Here is a 26,198-nt window from a genome sequence, read left to right as displayed (position 1 = left end):
TATTATGTAATTTTAACGTTAGTTTTATCAGCACTTATTTTCGAACTATTTCTTATATTTTTACTGTCTATACATATATCACATCATACATACATGTGTGTGTGTGTGTGTATGTCGTACATGTGTGTGGTAACTTATACAAGGTTAATTTAATGCCGAGAATTAAGCAGTCTATGTTAATAATTTTAATTTCTCTAGAATTTTATAGCTCCAAGACTTATGCTTATTCCCTTACAGGATGAAGGGCAGGTGGTAAATTCAAAATTTCAAATGGGAATCCAGATAAAACCAATGATTTCATTAACGCAAGATTAACTACAAAATAACATTATGTAATGCAATTTATTAAGTGCTCAAAGTATTAACTATTGATTGATATTAGCACATAATTAATGTACCTGTAGCAATAACTTTCATAGAATTGCTCTTATTTACTAGATTTGCTTTTGGACAAGTTATCTTGCACATTTTGCTGTATTCATAGAGTACGTTTTCTAAATTAAAGATATTGCATATTAAAAATGAGGTTTTCAAATACCATATCGAATATGCGCGTCTGTGTGTATGCACTCGATATGGTATTCGACAATCACACGTGATATTTTTTAATTTAGGAAATCAATTCCGTGATATATGTACATGTGTGGTGTGTGTGTGTGTGTGTGTGTAGATATATACATACATATTATGCTAGCGATAGAAAGCAAATAGATATTTAGTATTTAAATTTATATTGCATATAAATTATTTTTATTGTACAGGTAACTACAAGTTTCTTACGATATATTTTATGCAGTTTAATCCGATAAAAATCCAAGACTCCATTCACTTGTAGTTACAATTAATTTAACTGATCCAATAAAAAAAGTAAAATTGTTCTACAAAAAATTAGTTTTTTATAATATCAGTTAGTAAGTAATTATTTATAAGAATATAATTAGGAAAAACTTGAAAATAATTTAAATTATGTCATAAGGATATCTTTGTAACTGCTAAATATAAAAACTGTTTTAGGAAAAAGTTAATTTGTGAGAAACAACTGGAAATGGAAAGTTTACATATATTACTTCATTAAACAAAAAGAAAAATATCAGGAAAGTGTATCTCGTAAAAAAACGGTTAGATCTTTATATACCAAAATAAAATTGATGGAACACAGAACAAACTAGAAAATAAAACTCTCTATCATTGCTATCATCAATAGTAATCAATATTAATCAATATTAATATAGTTTTCGAGAACGATTTTCTATATTAGATATATAGGCTAGGTTCGTATTCGATTACCATTATAGATTATGATAAATTACTGTTTATTTGTAGAATTTTGTAATGTAAACATGTCGTTTATTGATAATAAGTAATCTGTTATTTCCTTGTTTTAAATTTGTGTACTTAATCGCCACGTGGTAATACTGTTAATGTTAATATAATATTTTTACAGGGAGACATTGCAACAAGATTATTATATATATATAAAGTGAACACTTATACAGAAATGGTGCAAAGAATTTCCTAGGTTATTTATAACATCCAAATGATTATCAGAAATGTGGCACTTTATCCAAGATTATTACACAAGATTTGCGAACAAAATTCCCATAAAATAGTATATGTATTCTAACATTATTCACATAACAAAAACAGAATAATTAATAATTAAAAAAGTATCTAGAAATTTTCGAGGAAAAAGATTTAAGATAAATATACAATATTAATCAAACGTGTGTGTGTGTGTGTGTGTGTGTATAATATTTAAGAGAATACGATTTAGTAGTTTAATGAAAATAATTCTCCTGTAGATATAGTCATATTATAACGTGAAAAGAAGTGTGTGTGTGTGTGTGTGTGTGTGGCATATTAAGAATAAAAATTTAAAATAATATATGTACATTTATCTATAAAGTATTATGGCTAAGAACGTAAGAATATAATTTTTAAATTGCTTCGACATTGTCACCCAGCAATCGCTTCGAGGCACCATGCATAATTTTCCCATATTACGTTTATGAATGTTCATCCACAAACACACGTGGATACTAAGCAAAAAGTATAAATGTTTTTCTCGAAATATAAAATATGAAATAGTATTACAGCATACAGGATGTATTATACATTTATAGAGTACTTCCGGAGAGTTGTTACTTAATATTTATACATAATGTTTGTGTCATTCAACTATCAAATATATTAAATATAACAATCATGGAAATGTGTAATCTTCTAAAAGAGTTCCCTATGTAATTCGATACAGATTATTTGGTCTGAATGATCTCATCATGTAACAATGATTCTATTTTGCATAATAATAATAATAATACAATTAAAATACATGCAAAGTTTGTAATTCAATTATTCACATTCTTATTCAGTATCTGATATTTATTCGGTACCCGTGTAATTTATGAAGTGAATGTTACTTGGTGAATGCAGCGAATACAGCCCAAAGTACCGGATTTGCGTTACGTTTAGCGGCTTCCACTTCAAAATCGAGGTCTAACAATGTTCGTACTCTTCGCATCGCTACTTCGTAATCGTCGTCAGATAACGGCGCAAATGCATTTTCTAGTACATCAGCTGCGTGAGCTAAAATAACTAATGCTAATGTTCGTCTGTCCATGCGAGCAGCATCATTCACCCAACGGCCTAACACAGCTTCTTGGATCTGGAAAACAGAAAGCACCATATGCTTTTATACATATACAACACACATTTTATATACTTGCAACACTCTCGTGCAATAATGTTTTATCATTATCTCTCTGTCACAGAAATGCAAAACCTTCCTTTTTTTACTTTATTTTATTTATCTTCATTTCTTTTTCAATTATGAAATATATATAATCTATGTTTCTTCCTGACCATTTATTAACACATATACACACACGCGCGCATAAAGTTTGATTACAGTATTATTTTGTCATTCCCACGCAACTCCTAATCAATTTTAGATAGTAAATTGTGTTTTAAGATGAGATATTACTTCCGCAGGCAGGTTGTTATAAGATAATATGAAACACATTCTCCAAATCACACTCTAGTTTTATAGAAAAAAAAAAGGATCGCAAACGAGAACGGCACGTCGTGAAACAATAAATCATGATTGATACCATGAGCTTGATATTGCAACATAGAATAATCTACATAGAAACGGAATATACACGTGTCACAGTTGTCAAAGAAAAAAAGTTACCCTCAAATCCCTTCAAAATAACATTTAGTTTCAGATAAAATCTTTGCAAAATTTTCTAGACTTTGACTTCTTTGAAAAAATTTGACTGTACGAGTTCCTTTTTAGCTTTAGAACAAGTAGCTTATCAAGTTTTGCAATTGAGTTGAGAAGGACATTACGTACACCGTCATCTACAGTAGAAGCAGAACGTGTTTCATGTATTACGAATAAATATTATGGGACAATAGAGAGGATATAGAGAGGAGACAAGTTATTCACTCTTACCTTTTTTACAAGACGGCTTTTGGCAAGGTTGTCCGTGAGCGGATGAGTAGTCATATCAAATAATAAAAAATTTTGTTTCTCCGTGGTCAAGACACCCTTCTCGACAAGATTCTTTGCTAGCCGTTCTCTGACATTTTTGAGCTGGTATCTCAACTTTAAGGGATTCCATGTTTCTCCTGCAATCATAAAGATATTTTGTGAGCACCATTATTTCTTCATTCCAACGCAGAAACTCACCGCTAAGGTACTCTATCCAACTTGGCACGGTCTCAGGCGGATCCGTGTCCTTTAAATGTTTCAAAGCCTCATCCAACAACACGTCTCCGGTGGGCGCATCGTTCTTCAAGAGGAGCTTCCTCGCCAGCAAACTCTTCTTCCGCATCCCAGCTTTCTCAAGTTCTACTCTACCTCGGAAGCCAAGCTCTGCCAAGATACACCCTCTCAATCCGGAACTTATGCAATCGTTCCAAAACGACGTGTAGCCCTACATGAAAGAGAAGACACAATCAATTTGGCCAATTCTGCGAATCTACGCCGCAAGATCAAGCGGCATCTTCACCAAGACGTGAACGAACCTCTTTGTCCTTCAAGCCCAGCAGCAGTACCTCCTCCATAAGAGTCAGGCGCGTTTCCTTGTCCGAATCCTCATCGATGGTGGGATTGCAGTTGAGATCCTTTTGGGACGAGCAGTCCGTGTCGAGACTTTGGCCAGACAGTTTGTCGTTGTGGCCAGCGAGATCAGTGTTTGAGCCATCCTGACCGAGTCCGCTACCTCCGCCACCTCCGCCGCCACTGCTGTTGCTGCTATTGTTGACCACGCGTCGCCGCTGCACCAACCCGTCACCGCGATTCATCGTGCACCGTTGCGACGAGTCACCAGCACTTGGGAACACCGGCGTCAGCAGATACGCCACTGTGTCACCTCCGAAATGAGACCTGCGACCAGTCGACAGCAATCTACCAGGATCGTTATTGCGAGCTAATGGAAACACCTATCACGCGGTGAACACCGTGCGGTTGACGTTTCTCCCAAAACGACATGTCTTTTCCAAGATGGCCAGGCTGCGTTCGTTCCACCTTTCGTCGCTATCTCGTCGACTCTCGCCGCTCGCGTTTATCCGTGGCGAACGTGTACGACGCACGAATCGCACGATACGTACGCCACGAAACGAAACGGCCAGTGATCAAGCGCAGTACGGCAGTTGATTCCACACGCGAGGACGACGCGAGGACGACGCGAGGACGACGCGAGGACGATGCGAGATCAGCGAGACTCGCGAGACTCGCGAGAGACCGCGAAGGGTAAACGATTGAGGTTTCGTTGTTGTTTCAGCCGAGCTTATCGAGTTGTCGATCCTGTTGGCTAGCGCTTCTACCAACTTGCACCGAACGATCACGTCGCGCCTCGCGGCTGGCTCGCTTTAATCTGTGTAAAATCACGTGCGGATTCAAAGTAACGTTTGAACGTTTCCACAAATCATTGGAGCTTAGTACGCGTACCGCTGCGTGTCATTTGTGTCATGCAGTCAGAGAAAAGAAATAAAATACGCGACAAACGTCACGACGCTGTAATAGCCGCAAGCGGTATCCGAGAGATACCGAAAGTCCGAAAGCGAACGAGTCACGAATGCGATTCAAGTGCAATCAAATTTTTTTTCAGATACCTTTGTATACATAAAATGTCGCTACCGAACTAACCGATCAATGAATTTTTCCAATGAGTAACATACTGCATTTATGATTTCTAGTTCCGTTTCATGCGATATGTACTAAGTATCGGTAGTGTAGATCTCTGCAACAAGTGGTGCACATAGGCAGATAAACGCAAATGACAGTCAAGAGTTTTTATATTCCTCGTCTACTTGAAGCGCTAATAGCGTTCGAGAATAAAATTGCCATTGCAAGAATAGAAATATATTCTACATCTTTCGGCACACCTAGAGCGATTTCCAGCAAATTAGGCATGCAAATTAATTCGAGATGCTTTTTTTTGAAAAAGTTAGTCTTTATTTACTTTCTTTTTTTTAGAAAGAATATTCGTCAGCTGTCCAATAGATGAAAAAAAGTATTAGAAAATAATAACAAATATTCCGAAAATTGCCATGTGTTCATTATTATTTATTTTAAAGACTCAGTTTCTTCCAAAAAAGCATCAAATTAAAACAAATTGCAAAACAAATTTATTAGCAAATGTTGATTAGAATAATACAAAGATAATACTTAAATAATAAATACTTTATCAAATATTTATGCATATAATGCACAGCCATCTGTATCAAAATTAACATCTCTCAATGTATTCAATATTAGAATAGCCACGTTAGATTGTTGTCATTTTGTATTTAATATAATTTTTCTATAAGTATATAATGTTGACAATAAAAATTGTTATTAATATTATTGTATTGTATATTAAAAATCTTTACTTAAGAGACAACAGGAGTGGTACACGAGACACCTGCTGATGTTCAGATGGATCTGATATTTTTATTTCTGATTTAAAATCTTTATGATGCTATCAGCATCGTAACGTGTCTTGTAACGTCTAGTAGGATACGATACACGCGCACGAACCATTTGTTTTTCCAGATTGCTAAATATTAAAAAAAAGAAGTGTCTTTTATTGTATTCAATATATTATGAAATGTGTAAAATGCGTATGATGGAAATAAAACAAAGGCTAATAAAAGGTTTCTACTCTATCTCTATTAGTGTTGTACGTATCTAGAACCATTTCTCCCATCCCTTTTCTTCGGTTTTTATCGTAATCTACTATTTATATGTGCGTAATAAATGTTATAGAATTATAACAGAGCTTTAATTAAAGTATATAAAATGAAGTGCCAACAACTTCCTAAACAGCAATTGAAACCTTCCTGTATTAAATGTAACAAGGATAACCACTTTGCCACTAGTTTCAAGATCATAACATTGACCTCAATAATACGAGCAACTTTTCGTTCTTACTGGCTCCGATTACTGAATGTGTTGTAACTGCAAAAAGAACTTGTGCCGGTAATAAATGGAATTATATTACAAACATTTCAAATACTAAATTGTAGATATAAAGAACTTTGATTACATTAAGTATGACAAATAATTCCACTAGCGATTAAAAAACAAAATTATTGTAACGCTTTTCTTTTAAAATAATTGTTCGTAATTGTCCAGATATTGAAAATATAGAAAGTTAGAGGGTAAAATATATATTTATTACGCTAGGACGCGCGCGCGCATACATACATACATACATACATACATACATATATATTATAAATATATTAGCATTAAACAGTATGAATATCATGTTGCATATTTTCTTATTTAAGAACAAAGTTTATTTTTCAAACAACGTGATATAGCTTACAAGATATTGGCAGGCAAATTGACGAGAGAAATTAGTTTTCAGTGATAATACAACATATATAAAATGCAAACCAGAAAATATAGTCTGTATTGAAAGTATTAGATTCACATAGATTGATTCTATTAATCGCGAGCGAGCGAGTGAGTGGGTAAATGAGAGAGAGAGAGAGATTTCCTGATCATGTGTGTGACATTGACAGAACTTTCAAGTTCTAACTTTTTTTCTTTTGTTGAATGCTTTTGCCATTTGAGTACGATAAAAATGTATTTGTATATTGAACACATTAATAGAATTGATAAAAGACGAGATTACTACAAGTACTATTATATTATTTAATGAAAGTAGCAGTTAAGAAGATCGTTATCCTTGACTCAATTTAACGAAAGATTAGTGACCTCGTCTGAAGGTAAAAACGAAAGAAAGAGTCAGAGCTGGACTAGTGAATGACTAAAGGACATGACATATAATTTTAAAACTCTTGCCGAGAATATCGATCACGCTACACATGTATATATACAAGTCTTGCTGTTCCGGATTTCATATTCGGTTAAGCACGCACGAAGTAAACGCCGTTCAACCGCAAAATATATCGTAGATCCGTTTATCGTGTGACAAGTGAGTGCGAGTTGGATTACATTATTCGACGATACAAGTATAATATCGGCAGACAAGTGTAAAATAAGACGAGTGAATTATGATATAATTATCATTATCATTTACTTGTTATTATTACAGAATCGATAAATGATATTCGAACAATTATTTGTCGGTAATATAATTGTAGAATGCAACTCTCGCAGCTCGTATTTGAAGCTTTGTTTATTCTGTAAGATTATGTAAAGTACAATGCATGTAAAGTTGCTTGTATCGCTAGACAAAAATGTAATTCTGGTATCATAGAATTCAATCAAAAGAAAAATATTTTAACGTAACAACTACCGTGAAACAGGTCTTTCTGTAGCATGTACAGAATTATACATACGAAATTTAAAATTTTACAGACAAACGTTAAAAACGTCAAATGTCAGTTGAGATTAAAAATCTTATTATTTTGATAAGCGTGATGGTAACATGCGCGGCTGCGCCTATTTATCTTGTCTCCTCTGAAGCGATTTCTGGAGCAGTATTCGCTCATCCAGCTGTTTTAATCAATTCGGCAATGGAAGATAATCTGCCAAATGAATTACGAAACAATTTCTACAAAAATGCAAACATTGCTGCGGGCCTTGCAAAGGAGTCCTGGTTTATTGACAAGGAAATGCAGGCATGTCTCTTCTTTCTTTTTTTCGTTATTTTTCTTTTTTTAATTAATTTCTTTATTAATGTAATTTTTTAATACGATCATGTAATAGGATAGTATTGAAACAAGAAAATTAAACGTGTGAAACTTGTAACAGAATAATGGAAAGATATATTTTAATTAAATTGCACCAGGTGTTAGTAATTTAAGCGTGTACAAATAAAAAACTGATAATTTTTTTTCAGGTGATTGATCGAGAAACAGATAAAATTCCTAGAGCCAAAATTTACAGTGTGCTGCACAGTGCTGGCTTCGTTCGCAGATAATATCTACAAAGTACAACCTCGAGAGAGAAGGAGAGAAAGCAAGAAATTGCAAAAAATGAACTGAAGCATTTTTTTTCCCAAAAAAGCACCAGAAAAAAACATAACATAACATAACATATTATTAAAACATAAAAAATATATTACAGTGTCTAAAGAATATATTGGTTGTAACATATTTCCCACTTCCTATTTTTTCCTTCTTCCTCCATTCTTTCCCTTTTTTTTGATTGTCGGGGCAGACCTTCCCTGGTCCTAACCAGCATTCTCAAGAAATACTTTCTCGAGAACTGGCCGATATCTCGTGAACCGCTACGGCTAGCGGGAAGTTTAATCAAGGCGCTGTATCGGGCTTGAAAATCCCCGTCGAATGCCGTTTGGCAGAACTCTCTAGCCCTCTCCGTTCGCGAGAAAGTATTTCTCGAGAAATGGTTTTTCGACGATATCTCGCGTACGGTGGCAGCTAGAGGGTTCTTTCAGGACGAATTGTTTCGGCCTTTTCGAGCCCTTTCCAACGCCCTTATTAAACTTCCCGTCACACGCACCGTTCCGGAGTTAATAGCGAAAAACTAGTTTTTACAAAATGCTCGATATCTCGCGAACGGAGCGAGCTAGAGGGTTCTATCTAGCGGCATTCGACTGGGATTTGCGAGCCCTTTCCAACGGCCCTTATTAAACTTTCCGTTAGCCGCACCGTTCCGGAGTTAATCGCGAAAAACTAGTTTTTACAAAATGCTTGATATCTCGCGAACGGAGAGGGTTAGAGAGTCAGCTAGCTGACAAAGTCATTCACCCGCATGCCCGCCCGCACGCCCGTACATACACTCGCACGCCCGCACATACATCCGCACATACGCGCACGCCCGATGTATGAAATATTATCTCACAATTATATGTCACAATTATACAAAATCACAATTTTACAAAAAGACAATGCACAAATTACTTTTCTACTTATTTTTCAATTATTTGTCTTATTATTTGTTCTACATATATGTGATCAGAAATTATACAAGAGAAAGGAAGTATGTATGGACCATGTATGGACATATTTGATACATAATTTTATATGTTTCTATATAATTATGTACAGTTTTACTAGCAACACAGGCGCGCGCTACGTGCGCTATTTAATTTTTGAATATTAATAATGTTTTCGGATAATAATATTGATCTATTATTTATTATATAATAAATAAGACAAATCCTATTGTAAAAAAGGCGTTAAAGGTGTTATTTATTTCATGGTGTTTGATGAATAGAAATTTGACAGAATTGACAGCTGCCGTATTGTACGGCACATGAGCTGATGAGCGAGCCGCGGCCCGCGAACACGCGTCTTCGCCGTTGGACGTTGGACGTCGGACGTTCGGCGTTCGACTTTCGGCGTTCGGCGTTCGACTTTTGGCATTCGAGCGTACGTACGTGAGTCTGAACGTGAATCTGGAGAAGAATGAAAGCGACAATTTTAGCATACGATTAGGATATTGGAGGATGGAGCGCAGCAATTGTTTTGGAAGTGGTCGGAATGGAAAGCTCGCATGGACATTACGTTATAAAAGTATGGTTAGATTTGTGATTAGGTGTTTAGTTGGTGAGATATGGTAAGGAAAAAAAGTTGATTGGACATGAATTAGACGGGAAATTGCGGATAAGCTAGTTGGTAGCGCGCGACGCGTACGCAGTGGCTCCGATTGCTCGGAAGGTCGTGGTTTACGTACTCGGTGTGGCGACGCTACCGCGTGGCTGGATTAGTGTGGATTAGGCGTTGGAAATGATAGTTGGCTGATAAAGATCCGTAGAAGGTGTAGGGGTAGGGATATTTAAGGCATGACCTTTGGAAAGAATGGAATGAATTTAGATAGAATGAATAATTTCGATGAAATTGAAAGGCGTTGTAGGAATATGTTTGCGTTTTGCAAATAAGTAAAATGGTAGGGTGGATTTGGAAGTGGTGGAAGTGAGTGGGTAATGGAAAAGATGGAAAAGATGGAAAAAATGTAAAAAATGGTAATGATGTTGGATGGTGTATTCGGTTTTGAAAATGATAAAGATTGGTATTTGTAAGAGTTATTGATTGGAATATGATGGGAAGATATGAGGTTAATTAGTAGAAATTAGGGAAATTTGATGAAAGGAAGGAATTAGCGTGGCTTGACCCTCTGGTTGGACAGATGGTACAGGTGCTGCGGAGGAGGATAGGAGGATAGGAGGATTCCGTTGGTAAGAGGGATTGACCTTACGTTTGTCTTACGTAAAAAGGACGATGGAGTAAAAAGAGACGGTGTGGAATAATATAAATATAAGAGGGTGAAATGGACGTTGGTGGTTGACCGGAAAATGGAGAATGGAGAATGGAAAATGGAAAATGGAAGCGTCGATACGCTTGTCGATACGCTTGTCGGCTGGAAGACACTCGGTACGGCGGTTGCGTGCGTACGTACGTGGAGAGGCAGAGGCCAGACGGTGGCGCCCTTGGTCGAGCTGACGGAGCGACAGGGACGTAAGAATATAAATAGTTGTAAAATTGGTGGATATTGGATATTTTTTGTCGACATGGATGTCGATGTGGAGAAAAAATGGACATGGACATCCGTACTGCACTCGTGATAGACGGACCGGCGGAGATGCTGTCGGTATATCCGTGCGCCGTGTGACTGGGACACTGCGCGTATACTTGGCGCGAGACAGTACGGGGTGTCTGTTGATAGAGGAAAAAGTGAAAAGTGAAAACATTGGTTGATTGGTGCGTGGGCGACGTAACGCGGCATTAAGGCATTAAGGCATTAAGGAGGCAAATGCGCGCGCGATGGTAAGGAAAGAAAAGCAGGAAAGAGGAGAAAATGAGAGGAAGGGAAGGGAAGGGAGAGAAAATGGGAAAATAATAGATTTTGTGTGGCGTGCGGGCGGCCTAACGTGGTGGTAACCGGGATGAATGCCGTACTAACGATATAAATAGGCGCAGTAGTAGTAAGGAGGAAAAGTGGGAAAATTGAGGGAAGGAGAAAAAAAATAAAAATTTGCTTTGTTTGAGCGCCGCAGGCCGATAATCCAAAAAAAGCCTAGTGTATGAAAAAAGGAAAAACAAAATTAGCGTGTCTTCCGTGTGCGAGTGATGTTACCTGGTGCTGACCGTGATGTTCGCAGTAGTAACCAAGATGGATGGACGAGTGGAATGCTACTAATCAAGATGAACTTTCCGTGAGTCCCATGAAAAAGTCCTGTTTCCGGCGGAATTCGAAAAGTATTCGAACTATCCCTAGAAACATGAGTAGTATGATACTTATCTACTTAGTAGTATTGGTGTTGAAGTCAGGAAGCATGGACATAGCACAGTATAAGGATGTACAGTAGGGACAAGCATCCGTTTTTTCGAGTCAGCCGCGCAGATTTGTTCGCGCATCCGAAGCGGCCATGTTGTTGGGCGGCTTCGAATCCCGTTGAAAGTAAAGAACGCACATTATCTCCGTAACTGTGATGACATATAGATAGAGAAACATAACGAAACATGAAAATTCGTATATTGTATTGTTTGTATTGTTTGTTTCGTGCTTTTGTTAAAAACAATGTCTAAGAGAATACATCGAGTGTGTGCGATGCAAAATTTTGCAAATTATTATTATTTTTATTTTTACTTCCAAAAGAGAAAGAAAGGTATGTATTACTTACTTATGTACTTACTTATGTAAGAATACGCTACTTGCCGCCCGAAGACATGGCGGATCGGCTGGAGAAAGATGAAAAGATGAAAGGTGCCGACGCTCAGTGTCCCTACTGTATATCATTATATACTGTGGACATAGTCAGGACCACGGAGACCGGTCTAATGGCTTCTGCAGACCAGCGCGATAACGCAGAAGAAAAGATATCTTTTCTTCCTAAACAGATGCAGATCGAAAACTGTCAAAGAAAATGGAAAAATTTACGAGATACATTTCGGAGGAAATATAAAGATGAGAAAAGTGATATCGCAACTGGCAGTGCAGCTACAAATAAAATAATGAAAAATTGGAAATATTATAAAGAAATGGAATTTAATCATTTGTATCCTATATACAAATGGATTTGTTTTTGTAAATTTAATGTCTAGAATTAATGAACGTTTGGTCAGATTTGAATTACACTGTATTGAATTACACTGTATATTTTATAGAAGTATATAATATATCATATAATTGAATTTGATGATACATGCGATGTAAAAGAAAATAAAATAAAAAGGAGTTGAGAATGAAGTTTATATAAAGAAATAAGTTAAATAAGAAGAATATTTTTATTGCTCTTTTTAGAACATTCAGTAACTTGGAAACGATTAAAGGAGTAACTATATAACTGAAGGGTCCGAAGAATGTTGTACAAGAATGAATACAAGCGTAAGACTTTTCTAAGGAAGAGACATGGACAAAAGATAGAACTTTTTATATTTATAGGAGGATTATGGTATTGATCCTCCTGAGATTCATTATTAAAATTAGAATTAGAATTTCGGTTCATACGCAACAACTATCACCACTAATGTATAAAACTGCGAATGCTAGTATCGTTTTTCCTCCGTCAACTTGGTCATCCAGTGGAAGTTGAACTCCATTGTCTTCATACTTTCTGAAAACACGATTGGAAAAATGAGACGAGCAATATTTAGAATTATTTAGAAACGACACATAATGAACATTATGAATGAACTTGTAAGACTCGAAGCAGAAATATCTACGAGAAAATAAATATTTGATGTTTGTTCGGATGTTGAATATATTTTGAAGCAAAGAATATTGGATAATTTAAGGAAAAAAAAAAATAAGTACAAAAAGAAACTAAGTACAATATAAAAGATTTGGTTTTCTTTCTTTCGTTAATAAAGTTTAATAAATTATTTTAATTTGAATACAATTATAAATTTAGTTAGTTCAACTAATTTACTTAGTTCAACTTCATGTATATTTTACTCATTCTTAAAAATTAGGAAAATTAACACTTTGTTACTTTGCGAACGAATGAGTGAACAGAAAAAAAAAACGATTGCAATAAATAATATAAAATATTATATGTGTAGATGACACAAGTCGCAGTACACATAGAATCAAATAGTACTATTTCCTTACGGAGCATATAGTGAGCGTAGACAATTGCATAACCTTCCAGCAGATCCAGCAGATCCTGTATAGATCTATGCTGATTCGAAGTTAACATTAGTTTTGGCGATTCTAGAAAGACTGACTGTATACTTCTGGAGAATTAACATAAGTAATTAAATAGCATATCTGTTTAATTCTATTATAATGCATACATACATTTTTTTTTTTTTTATACAAAAGTTTAATACATTATGCAAACAAAATTATAATAAGATATCAAATATATGTATGTTTATAAAATATTTAATGGGAAAAAATTGAGTTATTTTACACTTTTACACGCCTTACCATCTATATTATAGTTATATTATTTATTTCAAAGTACTATTATTTTCAAAGTAATATTACTCCTCAAACATCTTTTACACTACCACCCGTAACATAAAACCCATTACCAAGGAACTGCTCCTTCATTTTAAAAAGTTCATTTTAAAATCTTTCCTTACACCAGCTGCAAAGCGAGAGTGAGCATTACTGCTATCGTCTCGTAATAGTGCTATACCAATATTGTTTCGAATGAAGTTTCCCCATTTACGAGACGTAATTTCGTTATTACGAAATTCATCAGCAAACGCTTTGCTACAATACCCAACTTTATCCATACAACAACAATAATTATGTAAAACCACGCAAGCTTTTACGATACTTTATAGGTCGGACCCACCACCGACGTTTTAGTAGATAATTCTTATTAGTCTAAAATCTGTTATAAAATCTGTTTGCACTGTTTGTTGTTCATCATTAGTACTCTAAACAAATATATATATTCTATATACAGGGTGATTCAAAACAACTTCATGTCCTTGAAATGTCGTATTCCTGGTTGAATTCTGAGACGATTTTTCCTTTACCAAAATTTTCTCCGAAGCTTAGTTTTTGAATTATAAAAAGAAATAATTGTCGAATAACAGGCCGCGCGTGAGAGGCAGACAGGGGCGGCGCGCGGCGCGACTCACCGCGGCGCTTACGCGGGACGCTCAGCTGATCGCTACATACGATCTCTCATAATTCTCTCTCTCACTCACTCACTCTTTGTTTTTATAATTGAAAAACTAAGCTTCAGGGACAATTTGGAAAAGAGAAAGTCTCAGAATTGAGTCAGGAATACGACATTTCTCTCACTCACTTACCTTGTAGAGAATGACTTCGTGTTGTTGTAGTTCCTTGGAAAAGACGAATCGATCATAATCAATATTTTATTCTTCCACACACAAATTTTACGCAGATATTCAATCACAGTTTCGAGACACTGAGAGTTCACAGCAGAGTAATTAATCGAAAGTTTTTTTTATAAACTATTACGTTTCACTCACTCGATCAATGAAACGAGAAATGTACTAATGACTCTCAATCACTCGCCGACTAAAAATCACTCACAAGAAAGAAAGAAAGAAACACGCAACACAACACAACGCACGGTACACAACATGTTTCTAACCTCAACACATGTTTACGCGGTGACAGGAAGCAGTCGACTGATTTTTTATTATGATTGTACTAGCGTTGTCCAACTTGTGATCGGTTGAGGCCTCAGTATTCAGATCGTGGCAATTCGAAAAGTATAAAATGTATAATGCCGTATGATGTTCGTTTTGAGTTTAATTAAAATAAAGTGTTTTTAAAATATTTAATATTTTATTACACTTTATTATTTAAAAGCAATCATAATATGAAAAAATTTGAATTAAAACTCTTGTAACTTTTTCTTACATTTTGATAAACGTAAGATATTCGACGTAAAAAATATTAGTCGCCCTGAAAAGGGCGAATTACTTTTGATCGTCCTGAAAAGGACGGATTGTTTTTGGTCGTCCTGAAAAGAACGGATTGTGATTCTCTTTTACAAGAGATGCTCAAAATGGCCCCCGTCCATTCGAATGCAGGCCCTCATCCGTCGTAACAAATTTCTTTGCACGTTTTCCATCACGTCGTCTTCGATGGTCCATATGGCTTCCCGCAATCTTCCTTCCAAATCTTCTAGGCTTTCGGGATGCGTTTTATAAATCATCTCTTTGCAATGACCCCAAAGGAAGAAGTCCAGCGGATTGAGATCCGAGGATCTCGCAGGCCAACGTATCGGGCCATATCGACCCATCCAGCGTCCAGGGAACTGCCGATTTAGAAAATTGGTCACAATTCTTCCGTTGTGTGGCCCAGCACCGTCTTGTTGGAATATTATTTTGCTTCTTTCGTACAACGGCACTTCTTCTAAAAATTCTGGTAAATTGTCGCTTAACAATTCCAGATGTGTTGCGGCAGTTAAAATGTCTGGAAGAATAATTGGACCTAGGATTTCAGTTCCAAAAATTCCCCTCCAGACATTCATCTTCCAACGAGTCTGGAAGTTCCTGACTCGTGTACCGCCGGGATTTTCCTTCCTCCATAAGTGCATGTTGTGCGAATTAAATACCCCTTCTCGTGTATAGCGATAAATAGCGTAAATAGCGATTCATCGCTAAATATCACACGAGAAGGGAATGTGGGATCTTGTTCTGTTCTTATAAAATCTTCGCAGAACCTTCTTCTCAGAGGATAATCTTCTAATTGTAAATGCTGCACGCGGGTGTAATGAAACGCGTGCAGCTTTTCTTCTTTTAAGATCCTCCGTACGGTTAGGCCGATCTCGCGCCCCATACAGCCAGGGCTGGCAGACGGAGGTAGGTTTAGTGAGTAAGAGTCTCACACTCCCCTCGCACCCCGCCCAAGGGGAGCGAGGGGGCCCATGACGGGTTCCTCCTCCGAAAAAAAAGGTTAGGTTCCCCTCGGCTTCACCGGTAACCCCACCCTCTTTCGACTCTCGGTGGGACTAGGGTTGGCCACCCGAAAACCGCCTCTCGGCTGTCCCACACTTCATTAGGGTAAATTTACCGGGGGAAGGTTCCCCACTGCGGTGGGGACGCCATGATGGCCGAACCCGAGGAATTTAACACTGCGCTATGGATACTGCATTTTCTTTGGAGAAAACGGGGGGGAAGACGGGCGCGGAGGCGCCGGACGGCGTAGACGAGGAGGCGTGGGAGTCGCCTCGAGAGGTGGTGCTGGTGTCAGACGTGGAGGAGGGGATCTCGTTGAGGGCCATCTTGGACCCGGCGGTCGCCTCCTCCTCCGCGGCCGATGGCAGCCGCGGGGGCACGCGACGGCCGCGGACCCGCCGAATGGCGAGAAGGGGTGGATCGAGCGCGCGATCGGGCAGTCGGCCCGGTCGGGCCAGCCGGGACAGTTCCCGGGACTCGGCTGCCTCCACCACGTGTGACGTGGCGTCCCTGTCGAGGGACGTCGACACCGACGCGTCGGCGAGCGAGACCGGCAAGAAGCGCAAGCGCGGGAGGCCCCCCACCACCGGGGAGTACGTCGGGCTGGCGGAGGCCAAGCGCGCCGCCAGGGAGGAGGAGCGGCTGTCGAGGGAGTGGGAGCGGGAGAAGGAAGTCCTCGCCTCCATTCCATCGCCAGCCGACAAGAGGGAGCGCGACTCCTGGGAAGTCCAGGTGGAGCGGTTTCGGGAGTGCCCGTCGCCCGACATCACGGCTCGGGTGATGGAGCACCTCGAGACCGTGGTGAAGGTCGCCAGGAACTCGGGCCACCTTCAGGGCCCTTATGTCAGGGTCCTGAAGGAGGCCGCGGCGGGCATCAGGGCGGCGCTCACCGTCACTGCTGACAGGAGGGGCGCCAAAGCCCCTTTTCTCAGCAGGGAGAACGCCGCCCTGAGGGGGGAGGTGGAGTCCCTCAAGTCGCAGATGCGCGAACTGAGGGACACCATCTCCCTCATGGGACGGGCGACCGCTAGGACATCGAGGGATGGCGAAACGCGGGACGGGGGGGAGAGCCAGCGGGTGGCTCATTCCCCCGTCCTGCGCGTAAGGGGGCGGAGGCTGGTGACTCCGCCGAGGAGTCCGGCGACGTCGGAGGCAGGACTCCGGACCGAGACCACCCCGCAGAAGGGGGGAGGTCCTCCCGCTGGGGAGGACCCCCTGGTTGCCATGGAGGCCAGAATTATGGCCTCCATGGGGACCATGGTCTCGCAGATCGTCGCGGAGGCGGTGGCGCCCCTGGTTAGGCACGGCGGGAGAGAGGGAACGGAGCCGTCCCCCCAAGCAGGACCGGAGGAGCCAGGCGACGGCGGGACGACGAAGAAGAAGAAGAAGGGCAAGAAGGGGGGTGGTGGGGCAGGCGGTGGCTGGCCCGGCTAGCCGGGTTCCAGCCAGCGAGGAGGAGCAGCCGTGGTCGAAGATGGTGGGCAGGAGGGCCGCGAGGTCAACCGCTCAGCCACCGGCCCCTGCGGGTAAGGGCAAACCCGTGCCGGGCAAGCCCGCCCCAGGTAAAGGGGCCAGCGGGGGGGCAAACCCGCGACGGGCAAACCCTCCCCGTCCGGCGGTCGACCCGGCGCGAAGGAGCCGAAGCCCCCTAAGTCGCCCAAGACGGCGGCCGTGGTCATCACGGCAGCCGACGGCGACTACAAGGGGGCCGTGGAGAAGGCGCAGAAGGGCGTGGACATCGACGCCCTGGGGATCGCCGCGCCGCGGGTGAGGAGGGCCCTGACGAGGGCCCTCATCTACGAGATCCCGGGGCCGGAGTCCGTCACCAAGGCGGACGAACTAGCCTCCCGCCTGGAGAAGGTGTTCGAGGGGTCGGGGGTGAAGATCACCCGACCCGTAAAGAAGGCGGAGCTACGCGTCCGGCGGTTGGACGACGCGGCCACGGAGGAGTCGGTGTCTCGGGCGGTCGCAGCCGCGGGAGGCTGCGACTCCCGAGACGTCGAGACAGGGCCGATCCAGAGGTCCCCGGACGGCCTGGGGACCTCTTGGATCAGGCTTCCTGCGCAGGCCGGCGGAAAGGTCGTCGACCTGGGCAGGATCAGGGTAGGCTGGGCCTGGGCACCAGTAAGCGTACTGGAGCCCAGGCCACTGATGTGGTACAAGTGTCTGGCGAAGGGGCACGTGCAAGCGAGGTGCCCCAGTCGGGAAGACCGCCGAGACCTGTGCTACAGGTGTGGCGCGGCGGGTCATCGGGCGCGTGGATGCGCCGCTGACCCGAAGTGCCCCCTGTGCACGGGTCTCGGCAGGAGGGCGGACCACAGGCTGGGTAGCGCGGCCTGTGCTCCGCCCTCCAAGGGAGGGAAAAGTGGGGTGCAAAGGGGGTCGGAGATGGCGGCCCGGGGTGGGGCGCGGCAGACGGAGGCCGCTCCCCGCCCGCAAAGGGTGGCCTCCCCGGCTCCCAGTCAGGCGGCCCCGTCTTCGGGCGCGGCGCCGGAGTCGGCGCCGGCCGATGGGGAGAGAGGAGGGCCGGCTCCTCCGTGGGAGGAGGAGCCGAAGCCCCGTCGGGTGACCCGCTCGATGGGGAGGAAGAAGGCGGAGGAGAAGGATGACGACAAAGGTGAGAGGGGCCTGGAGGAGCCCGCCATGGACGTGGAGTAATGGCGGGCCATGTCCTCCAGGCCAACCTTAACCGCGCCCGCCGGGCTCAGGATCTTTTCCTCCAGAGCCTGGCGGAGCGCGGTTATGCGTTGGGAATCGCGGCGAAGCCTTTCAGGCCCCCCGCGAACAGCCCCAGTTGGGCTGTCGGCGGGGGGGGGGGGGCTCGTCGCGATAGTTCGCGGCGACGCCGCGGGCTCCCCTCCCCTCCGAGTGTTGGAGGTCGGGGGGGAGTTCGTGGCGGCGCAGTGAGGAGGCATCACCGTTGTCGGGGTCTACGTGTCCCCCAGCCTGAGTCTCGCCGAGTACGAGGAGTTCCTGGACAGGCTGGGGAGGTGCATAGTTCGGCACCCCCGCAGCCTGCTGTTGGTCGCCGGGGACTTCAATGCGAAGTCCGCGCTCTGGGGTTCCCGGCGGCCGGACGCGAAGGGCGGAGTGCTGGCAGACTGGGCGGCGGGTCTGGGCCTGCAGTTGTTGAACGTGGGCTCGGACAGTACCTGCGTGCGGTGGGCGGGGGAGTCCGTGGTCGATCTGACCCCTGAGGGGAACCTAACCTTTTTTTTGTTCGGAGGAGGAACCCGTCATGGGCCCTCTCGCTCCCCTTGGGCGGGGTGCGAGGGGAGTGTGAGACTCTTACTCACTAAACCTACCTCCGTCTGCCAGCCCCGGCTGTATGAGGCACGAGATCGGCCGAACGGCACTTTGTTCGCGCCCCACGTTGCCCGGTGTACGTCCCTAGCGCCGGTGCGCTGCCCTTTCGGGCCCTAATCCTCACCCGCGGCGTGTGGCAGACCACCGCTCCGCGGGAACCTCCCCTCTCTGTTGAGGGGAGGTTTTAGGGCGACGGCCGACACTCCCAAGTCGGCCCTCGCCCACCCGTCCCCGATACTCCCCGTTGAGGGTCAAGGAGTCGTCGGACTCCTCGACGATGATGGCCCGGGCAGATGCCCCGACGACCAATCACCCGAGTGCCCGGGCAAGTGCCCCGCCGACACTCTGCCCCCAACGGGGGTCACGCGCCTGCGGCCCCAACTCCACCCGAGTTAGAGCCCTTCCCCACGACTCCGGAGGGAGGTCTCCCCGACCTCCCTCCCGAGTCTCCACCCCCTGGCTCCTCGCACTCCCGCCCCGGACGCGATGAGGGGGGGGGGCCGCCGGCGTCACTAAGACGCTCCGCGGCCCCCCCCGCCGTCATCCGTGGCCGGGACCCCTCCGGCCGACCCCCGGTCGGCGCTCACGCTCGGCCTCCTCCTTCCGCAGCATCACCTGCTCGCACAAGGAGGAGACCGCCCTCCAGTTCCTCTCGCTCCCGACCATCTTCCTCATGACGGTCAGGAGCGAAAGGTCCTCCCCCACGACGTCTTTCAGGACACGGCGTTCCACATCCCACGCCGCACATTCGGCAAGGGTGTGGTCCGCCGTGTCCCTTTCCGCCCCGCAATGGTGGCAGTGCGGCCCGCGCTCCTTCCCGATACGACACAGGAACTCCCCGAAGCATCCGTGTCCGGAGAGAACCTGTGTCGTCCTGTAGGTCAACGTCCCCCATCCCCTGTCCACCCACTCGCAGAGGATGGGCTGGACGGCCCCGGCGACTCTCCGACCCGATTCGCCCGGGTCGGCGAGTCGCCGCTGCCACTTCTGACGTTTCTCCTCCGACGGCCCTCGTAAATTGGGCATGAGACGCGATAGCGCCCCACATACCCTATCTGCCTTAACGGCCACATACCGCGCATGCTCCACAAAGGAGAACGACCTGTCGAGGATAACCCCGAGATATTTCATCTACTCCTGAGGGTAAACAATCGTATCGTCCATCGAAAGACCACGCTCCGTTATATGCCGCGAAGGGCGACCGAAAACTACCAAAACCGACTTACGGGTCGCTACCCGGAGACTAAGACTTCTAATGGTGTCTAGAAGTAATTGTATCGCCAAAGTTGAACGGGCTAATACCTCCTGATCATCCCGGCCACCCACTAAGGCCAGCGTATCATCCGCAAACCCAGACAAGTATAAATCCGGCGGTAAATGTAATCTCAAAACCCTATCGTAAGCGATCAACCATAACAATGGTGCTAGTATAGCCCCCTGAGGAACCCCGCACTTTACAACATGGCGAAGAGTTGAACCGTCTCCAAGGACCGCAAAAATCCTACGATCGGATAAATAGGATCTAATAATATCTACCAGATATTTTGGACACTTCCACTCCTCCAATGCTGCTAGAATAACCGCCCATGGAAGGGTATTAAATGCGTTTTGTATGTCTAATGATATCCCTAGACAAATATCTCCCCGCGTAGTATAACGATCGATAATCTCCTGGATATACACCAACGCGTCGTTCGTAGAACGATTTACACAAAAACCAAACTGGTTATTACTGATACCTCCACATCTAGCTATATGACTCGTCAAACGAATAGTAAGTATGCGCTCATAGACCTTCCCAATTTCGTCCAACAAGCAAATGGATCGATATCCTTCTGGATCGTCATCAGGTCGACCCTCCTTCTTGAGAAGGATGAGTCGCGCCTCCTTCCACCGCCTAGGAAAAACTCTGGCGCGAATACAACTGTTCAGAACCGATGTGATTGCATCCGGAGCCTCGCGCAGCAAGTGTCGTCAAATACGACCGGGAATCCCATCGGGGCCCGGGGCCATCGCCTTCGAGCCTACTCGCGGTATAACCCGCGCCAGTTCCGACGGTGTGATGTCGAACGGATCGTCGTCACGAAGCCATGAAATCTGCAATGGTATCGGTCTAGTGGCCACATGAGCCAAAGGTGAAAATATACACGGCGGAAATAGTGTCGTCACGATTTCCTGGACCTGCGGGCGAGGCAAAGTAGCCAACGGGTCGACACCTCCCGGACGAAGTTTCTTCAAAACAACCTTGTAAAGGCGACCCCAAGGGTCCCCATCTATCTGGGCCAAAAGGGCCGACCACGCTTCCCGCTGCGCTAACACAATTAGGCGTTTATATCGTGCCCGCGCCTCCGTATATTCTAATCGAAGATTCTCTATCAATGTCGCGTCCGTACGTTTTCGTGCGCGTGTATAACGACGTCGAGCCGCGTTTGTTTGGGCCCGTGCCTCCGAAATATCATTATTCCACCAATATACTGATCTCCTGACTAGGCCCTCATGGACCCTTGGCATCACTACATCGCATATGTTTGTTACCTGGTCCACTAATTCGTCTATTTGATCGTCTGCCGACGATGAAGCACTGGGGGTGAAACTCCCCCATTGTGCAAAAGCCGTCATTGTATCCAATTTAGCTGGATCCAGCTTCTTCAATGCCCACCGGGGCAATTGCGGAGGACATAAACTCCCCCGCGTTTCTCTACACTTCTCAACACTGAAACAAATAAACCTATGGTCGGAGAGTGACTCCTCGCTCATAACCCTCCAGTTCCGAAGAAGAGGACAAAGTGCCCTAGTCCCCCATGTTACGTCGACTATTGAAGCCCTGAGGCTGTTCCACCGTCGGAGTGTCACCCTGGTTAAATAAATAAAGGGATCCTACCTCTGCCCAATCCAATAAACATGTTCCCCGAGCGGAAGTTATGCGGTCTCCCCATGATGTGGACCGAGCGTTAAAGTCGCCTGCCACCAACAATTTCCGGTGTTGATGGGCCCTAATAATGGCGCTCAACGTAATCAAGTATCCCTCGAAGTCCTGTAACGACCGGTTCGGCGAAAAATAACAACTTAAAATTAACACATCATTGACTTCGACTAACGTATAGCCGTTGCCACTATCCCGCGTCCTCCACGTAACAAAAGTGGAAGATCCGCGATAGAAAACCGCGCACGTTCCATCTAGGCTAGAGGCCCAAAGGCCCGCGCCCTCCATTCTATAAGGTTCCGCAAACACCGCAATAAAAATGTTTCGATCGCTCATAAATTGTAACGCTAAATCTTGCGCCGCCTTCGCGTGGTTGCAGTTGAACTGTAGTACTTCCATCAACGGTTGTATCCTCTTGATCCGTCCTGTGGACCGGGCCTCCGTCCCGCTCCCGTTGCGCCAGCATTTGAATGCCGGCATTGCGCTCCCCCGATGCGATGATCAGCAGCGTATCCATCCTCCTTGCATAAGATGCAAAACGGCGATGCTGTGCAGTCCAATGAGTGGTGTCCAGCGACACTACAACGGTAGCAGACCCCCGTCCTGTCCTTTTTAGCACACCCTTGCGCGACGTGCCCCACTTCCAGACATCGATAGCATCGAAGAGGCTTTGCCTTCATAAGTTCGACACGCACCATCATCCATCCTAATCGAACTTTGTTCTGGTTCGCTACTTTGATAGCTACCGTCAACGGGCATTGTGCCCATACGATGCCCAACCGATTACGTAGGGGGCGAATCGGGCCTACTTTAACATCCCGGGGCAAGCATTCACCAATCTCGGCCACTACTTGCTGCACTTCTTCCGATGTAACTGATTCGTCCAGTCCAATGAAACGAAGTTCCGCCATTTTAACTGGGCGGTTCACTCTGGTACCATCGCGCAAAATCTCACGCAACTTCGTCGCTAAGGCGTCGGCGCGGTCCTTATTTTCCGGGCCAGCAACCTCGATTAAAAGCGCGCCTGTATTTGTATAGCGAACTTTCGTTTTATCAAGACCCATATCCATCAGGGGCAACTGCTTCTTTGCCTCTTTAAGCGCATCAGCGTAAGAGGGGCCATGCTCCGCTCGCGTAACTGTAACTACTGAGGTACCTGGTGGGCGGCGTCTATCCCGCGGCGACCTTCCTTGCACGTCCGGAGGGCCCGAGGCCCATGGCCGATATGAATCAGGTCCATAGTACTCATCCTGGTAAGCCACGTGTCGCTCCTGCGTGGCATACATCTCGTCCTGTGTCGGAGGATAATATACCCGACGAGTGTCCCGCGATGGGGACAAATAATCCGCTCGTTGAACCCCTTGTCTCCCAGCTCTAGGGGGTAGGGGAGGATACACCCTTTCATATCCTGTTCTCTGCGTAGGCGGTCGATCTTCTTGCCAATACCAGGCATCGCCTCCAGGTCCTTCCGGCAGCCTAATCTGCTGTCTTCCACGCGATGACTCTCGCGAAGCTGGTCGAGAGATCAAGCGTCGTCCACGACTGGTGCTACGGCTATCGCTTCGCCTAGCGCCTCCAAGTACTCCCGTTTTCTTCAGTGTCTCCATAACTGTTCGCACTACGGTGTCCGTTATGGACTTCACATCTATCGACTGTGGCGGTGATTGCTGAACCACTGGTGACGATACCAAGGCCGTAGTAGACGGAGCCTTCCTAGCTGCTTCGGGTTGAACACGTACTGTGCCCGAGAATGTCTCGTTTGTCACCACTTTAGGGGGGACTGACTTCGGTGGAGGGGGCATAACTGCCTGGCGCGCCATTTGAAAATCTTTCTTCAGTGCAAGATTTTCCTCTTTAACAAAAGTTAACTCCTTTTGTAGAGATTGAATCGTCCGGCGCAAGTGTTCCGTCTCTGCTTGTGGATCCGTGCGTCCAGCAAGCGAGAAGGCAGTGTCCTTAATTTTCTGAAGCAACGACTTCATGTCACCGCTCAACTTCCCTTGTATTTTACCACACTTCTTCCGTATGGCCTCGATCTGATCGGCATAATCAATTATGCGTACTCCTAATTCACGTGATGTCGTGATATAATCTAATCCATCCGGATTCTCATCGGAGTTATACTGCGTCATCTTCTTTCTCTTCATAGTAGGGGTCGTCCGCGACGACCTCCTTGAAGCGTCCGATCTTCGCGATACCTCCGAAGCAACAGACATCGCGTCGTCATCTTGGGTCTGTGTGGTGCTCGTCAAGTCCACATATTCATTCAAGTTCCGAATGACTGGTTGAGCACCAGAAGGTCCTGCCCATCGGCTGATCGTCCACAAAAGACGTGCCCTCTATGGGCCATCCTTGGTCATCAACATCCACAGGAAGCGGAATGTCTGTTGCCGCTTCGTTCCCTTCCATCTTTGTGAATAACAATCACAAAACCCGACAAAAATCACTCAAAAAACTATCGAATCACTCCACTCACACCTACGCACAAAACTCATCGGCATAGCCCGCACTACAAATATTATTTGTAAAATAACAATAAAATGTTCACCACTCGAAATTAACATAAATAATTAAATAACACACAAGTAAAATAATACACACTTAACGTCACGACACTCCAATAACACTAGAAAAATTAACCACACACTCAGACTACACATCTAAACCACAAGAACACTTCACACATACACAATTGTTTAAAACAATCGGAAAATTATGTGATATTTATCACAAAAGCCTCCAAAAACCGTAAAATAACGAATAACGTCTATATTACATATATAACAGCCTTTTTTGGCGAGCGTCTGACTTGTACCACGGTCAGATCACTAACCTTCCCTATTGAAAGTACCGCCTTAATGCCAACTTACCTATTTGAATCGCCCAGCATGGCGTTCGTTCTCAGGCCGCGCGATGTATTGCGCGATGTATTGGAAATAAAATCACACCATCCAAATCGAATGATACGCGAATACCGCGCTCCACAAATGATTATGCACTAATAAAACTAATATATATGCACACAAAATAATTCGGCGACGCCGCAGTCGTCCGTACTTGACGTCGAAGTCTCCAAATGACAGGTGACTCTTACCTGCGTGATATCGACAAAATTTGCGTGTTCCGTCTACTATCCGGTTAATATTTGTTAATAATAACGTGTGAACCAAGCACCAGTCCCGCGCAAACCGTAAATAAACGTCCAAAGTCCCGGCGAAGTCTGTAACAAACATCGAGCGTTATACAACGAAGCGGGCCTCGAGCCCAGACGCCTCCTCACTCGAGCGGCACCACCCGTAGTCCTCTCGATCCGCTTAAACAAAAACGAAATAAAACACAAAATTCAGAGTTCGCACGCTCCACAAATGTTCCAAACGCTATCACACAGCATTCCTTCGATCCAAAATACGCCGCTAATAACACACACGCTCGCAAAAAACATCCAACGTCCCTCAGTGACAGGGAACCCGAACCCAGACGCCTCCGACGTAACTTTACGTTCGAACGGCACCGTCACTACACTTCGCGGATTTCGCAAACGAAATGCGGAATAAATACACCACACTCGCTGTTCGCGCACTTCACAATTATCACGGACACTACAAAGAGATAATCCGGTAACCCAAAAACTATCGCGCACTTCACGCGTGTATGTAATCAACAGCTAATGTCCCACGATGACAGGTACGATGAATCC

At 44.4% G+C, this 26,198-nt stretch overlaps 4 protein-coding genes across 4 annotated transcripts; 1 reads left to right on the top strand and 3 right to left on the bottom strand.

Annotated features, from left to right (window-relative positions):
* Nucleotides 1–325: 325 nt before the first annotated feature.
* On the bottom strand, nt 326–5,548 carry LOC105276839 (Golgi phosphoprotein 3 homolog sauron). The gene is made up of 4 exons (XM_011334773.3): nt 4,033–5,548; nt 3,695–3,941; nt 3,458–3,633; nt 326–2,665 (listed from the first exon to the last, which is right to left on the bottom strand). The coding sequence occupies exons 1-4, from the start codon at nt 4,309–4,311 to the stop codon at nt 2,417–2,419; spliced, it is 951 nt and encodes a 316-aa protein (XP_011333075.1). The 5' UTR covers nt 4,312–5,548; the 3' UTR covers nt 326–2,416.
* A 1,752-nt stretch (nt 5,549–7,300) lies between these two features.
* LOC113561643 lies at nt 7,301–9,204 on the top strand. The gene is made up of 2 exons (XM_026968332.1): nt 7,301–8,088; nt 8,310–9,204. Exons 1-2 carry the CDS (start codon nt 7,846–7,848, stop codon nt 8,388–8,390), a joined length of 324 nt encoding a protein of 107 aa, XP_026824133.1. The 5' UTR covers nt 7,301–7,845; the 3' UTR covers nt 8,391–9,204.
* Nucleotides 9,205–20,118: 10,914 nt separating this feature from the next.
* Nucleotides 20,119–20,604, bottom strand: LOC105277122. Its single transcript, XM_011335291.1, has one exon. The coding sequence runs from the start codon at nt 20,602–20,604 to the stop codon at nt 20,119–20,121; it is 486 nt and encodes a 161-aa protein (XP_011333593.1).
* Nucleotides 20,605–21,552: 948 nt separating this feature from the next.
* Nucleotides 21,553–22,335, bottom strand: LOC105277121. Its single transcript, XM_011335290.2, has one exon. The coding sequence runs from the start codon at nt 22,333–22,335 to the stop codon at nt 21,553–21,555; it is 783 nt and encodes a 260-aa protein (XP_011333592.2).
* Nucleotides 22,336–26,198: the final 3,863 nt, after the last annotated feature.

Source organism: Ooceraea biroi, chromosome 3 (genome assembly GCF_003672135.1).
Source record: "Ooceraea biroi isolate clonal line C1 chromosome 3, Obir_v5.4, whole genome shotgun sequence".
Taxonomy (NCBI): Eukaryota; Metazoa; Arthropoda; class Insecta; order Hymenoptera; family Formicidae; genus Ooceraea; species Ooceraea biroi.
Note: the sequence above shows the minus strand (reverse complement) of the source record. Positions and strands in the feature narration are given on the sequence as shown.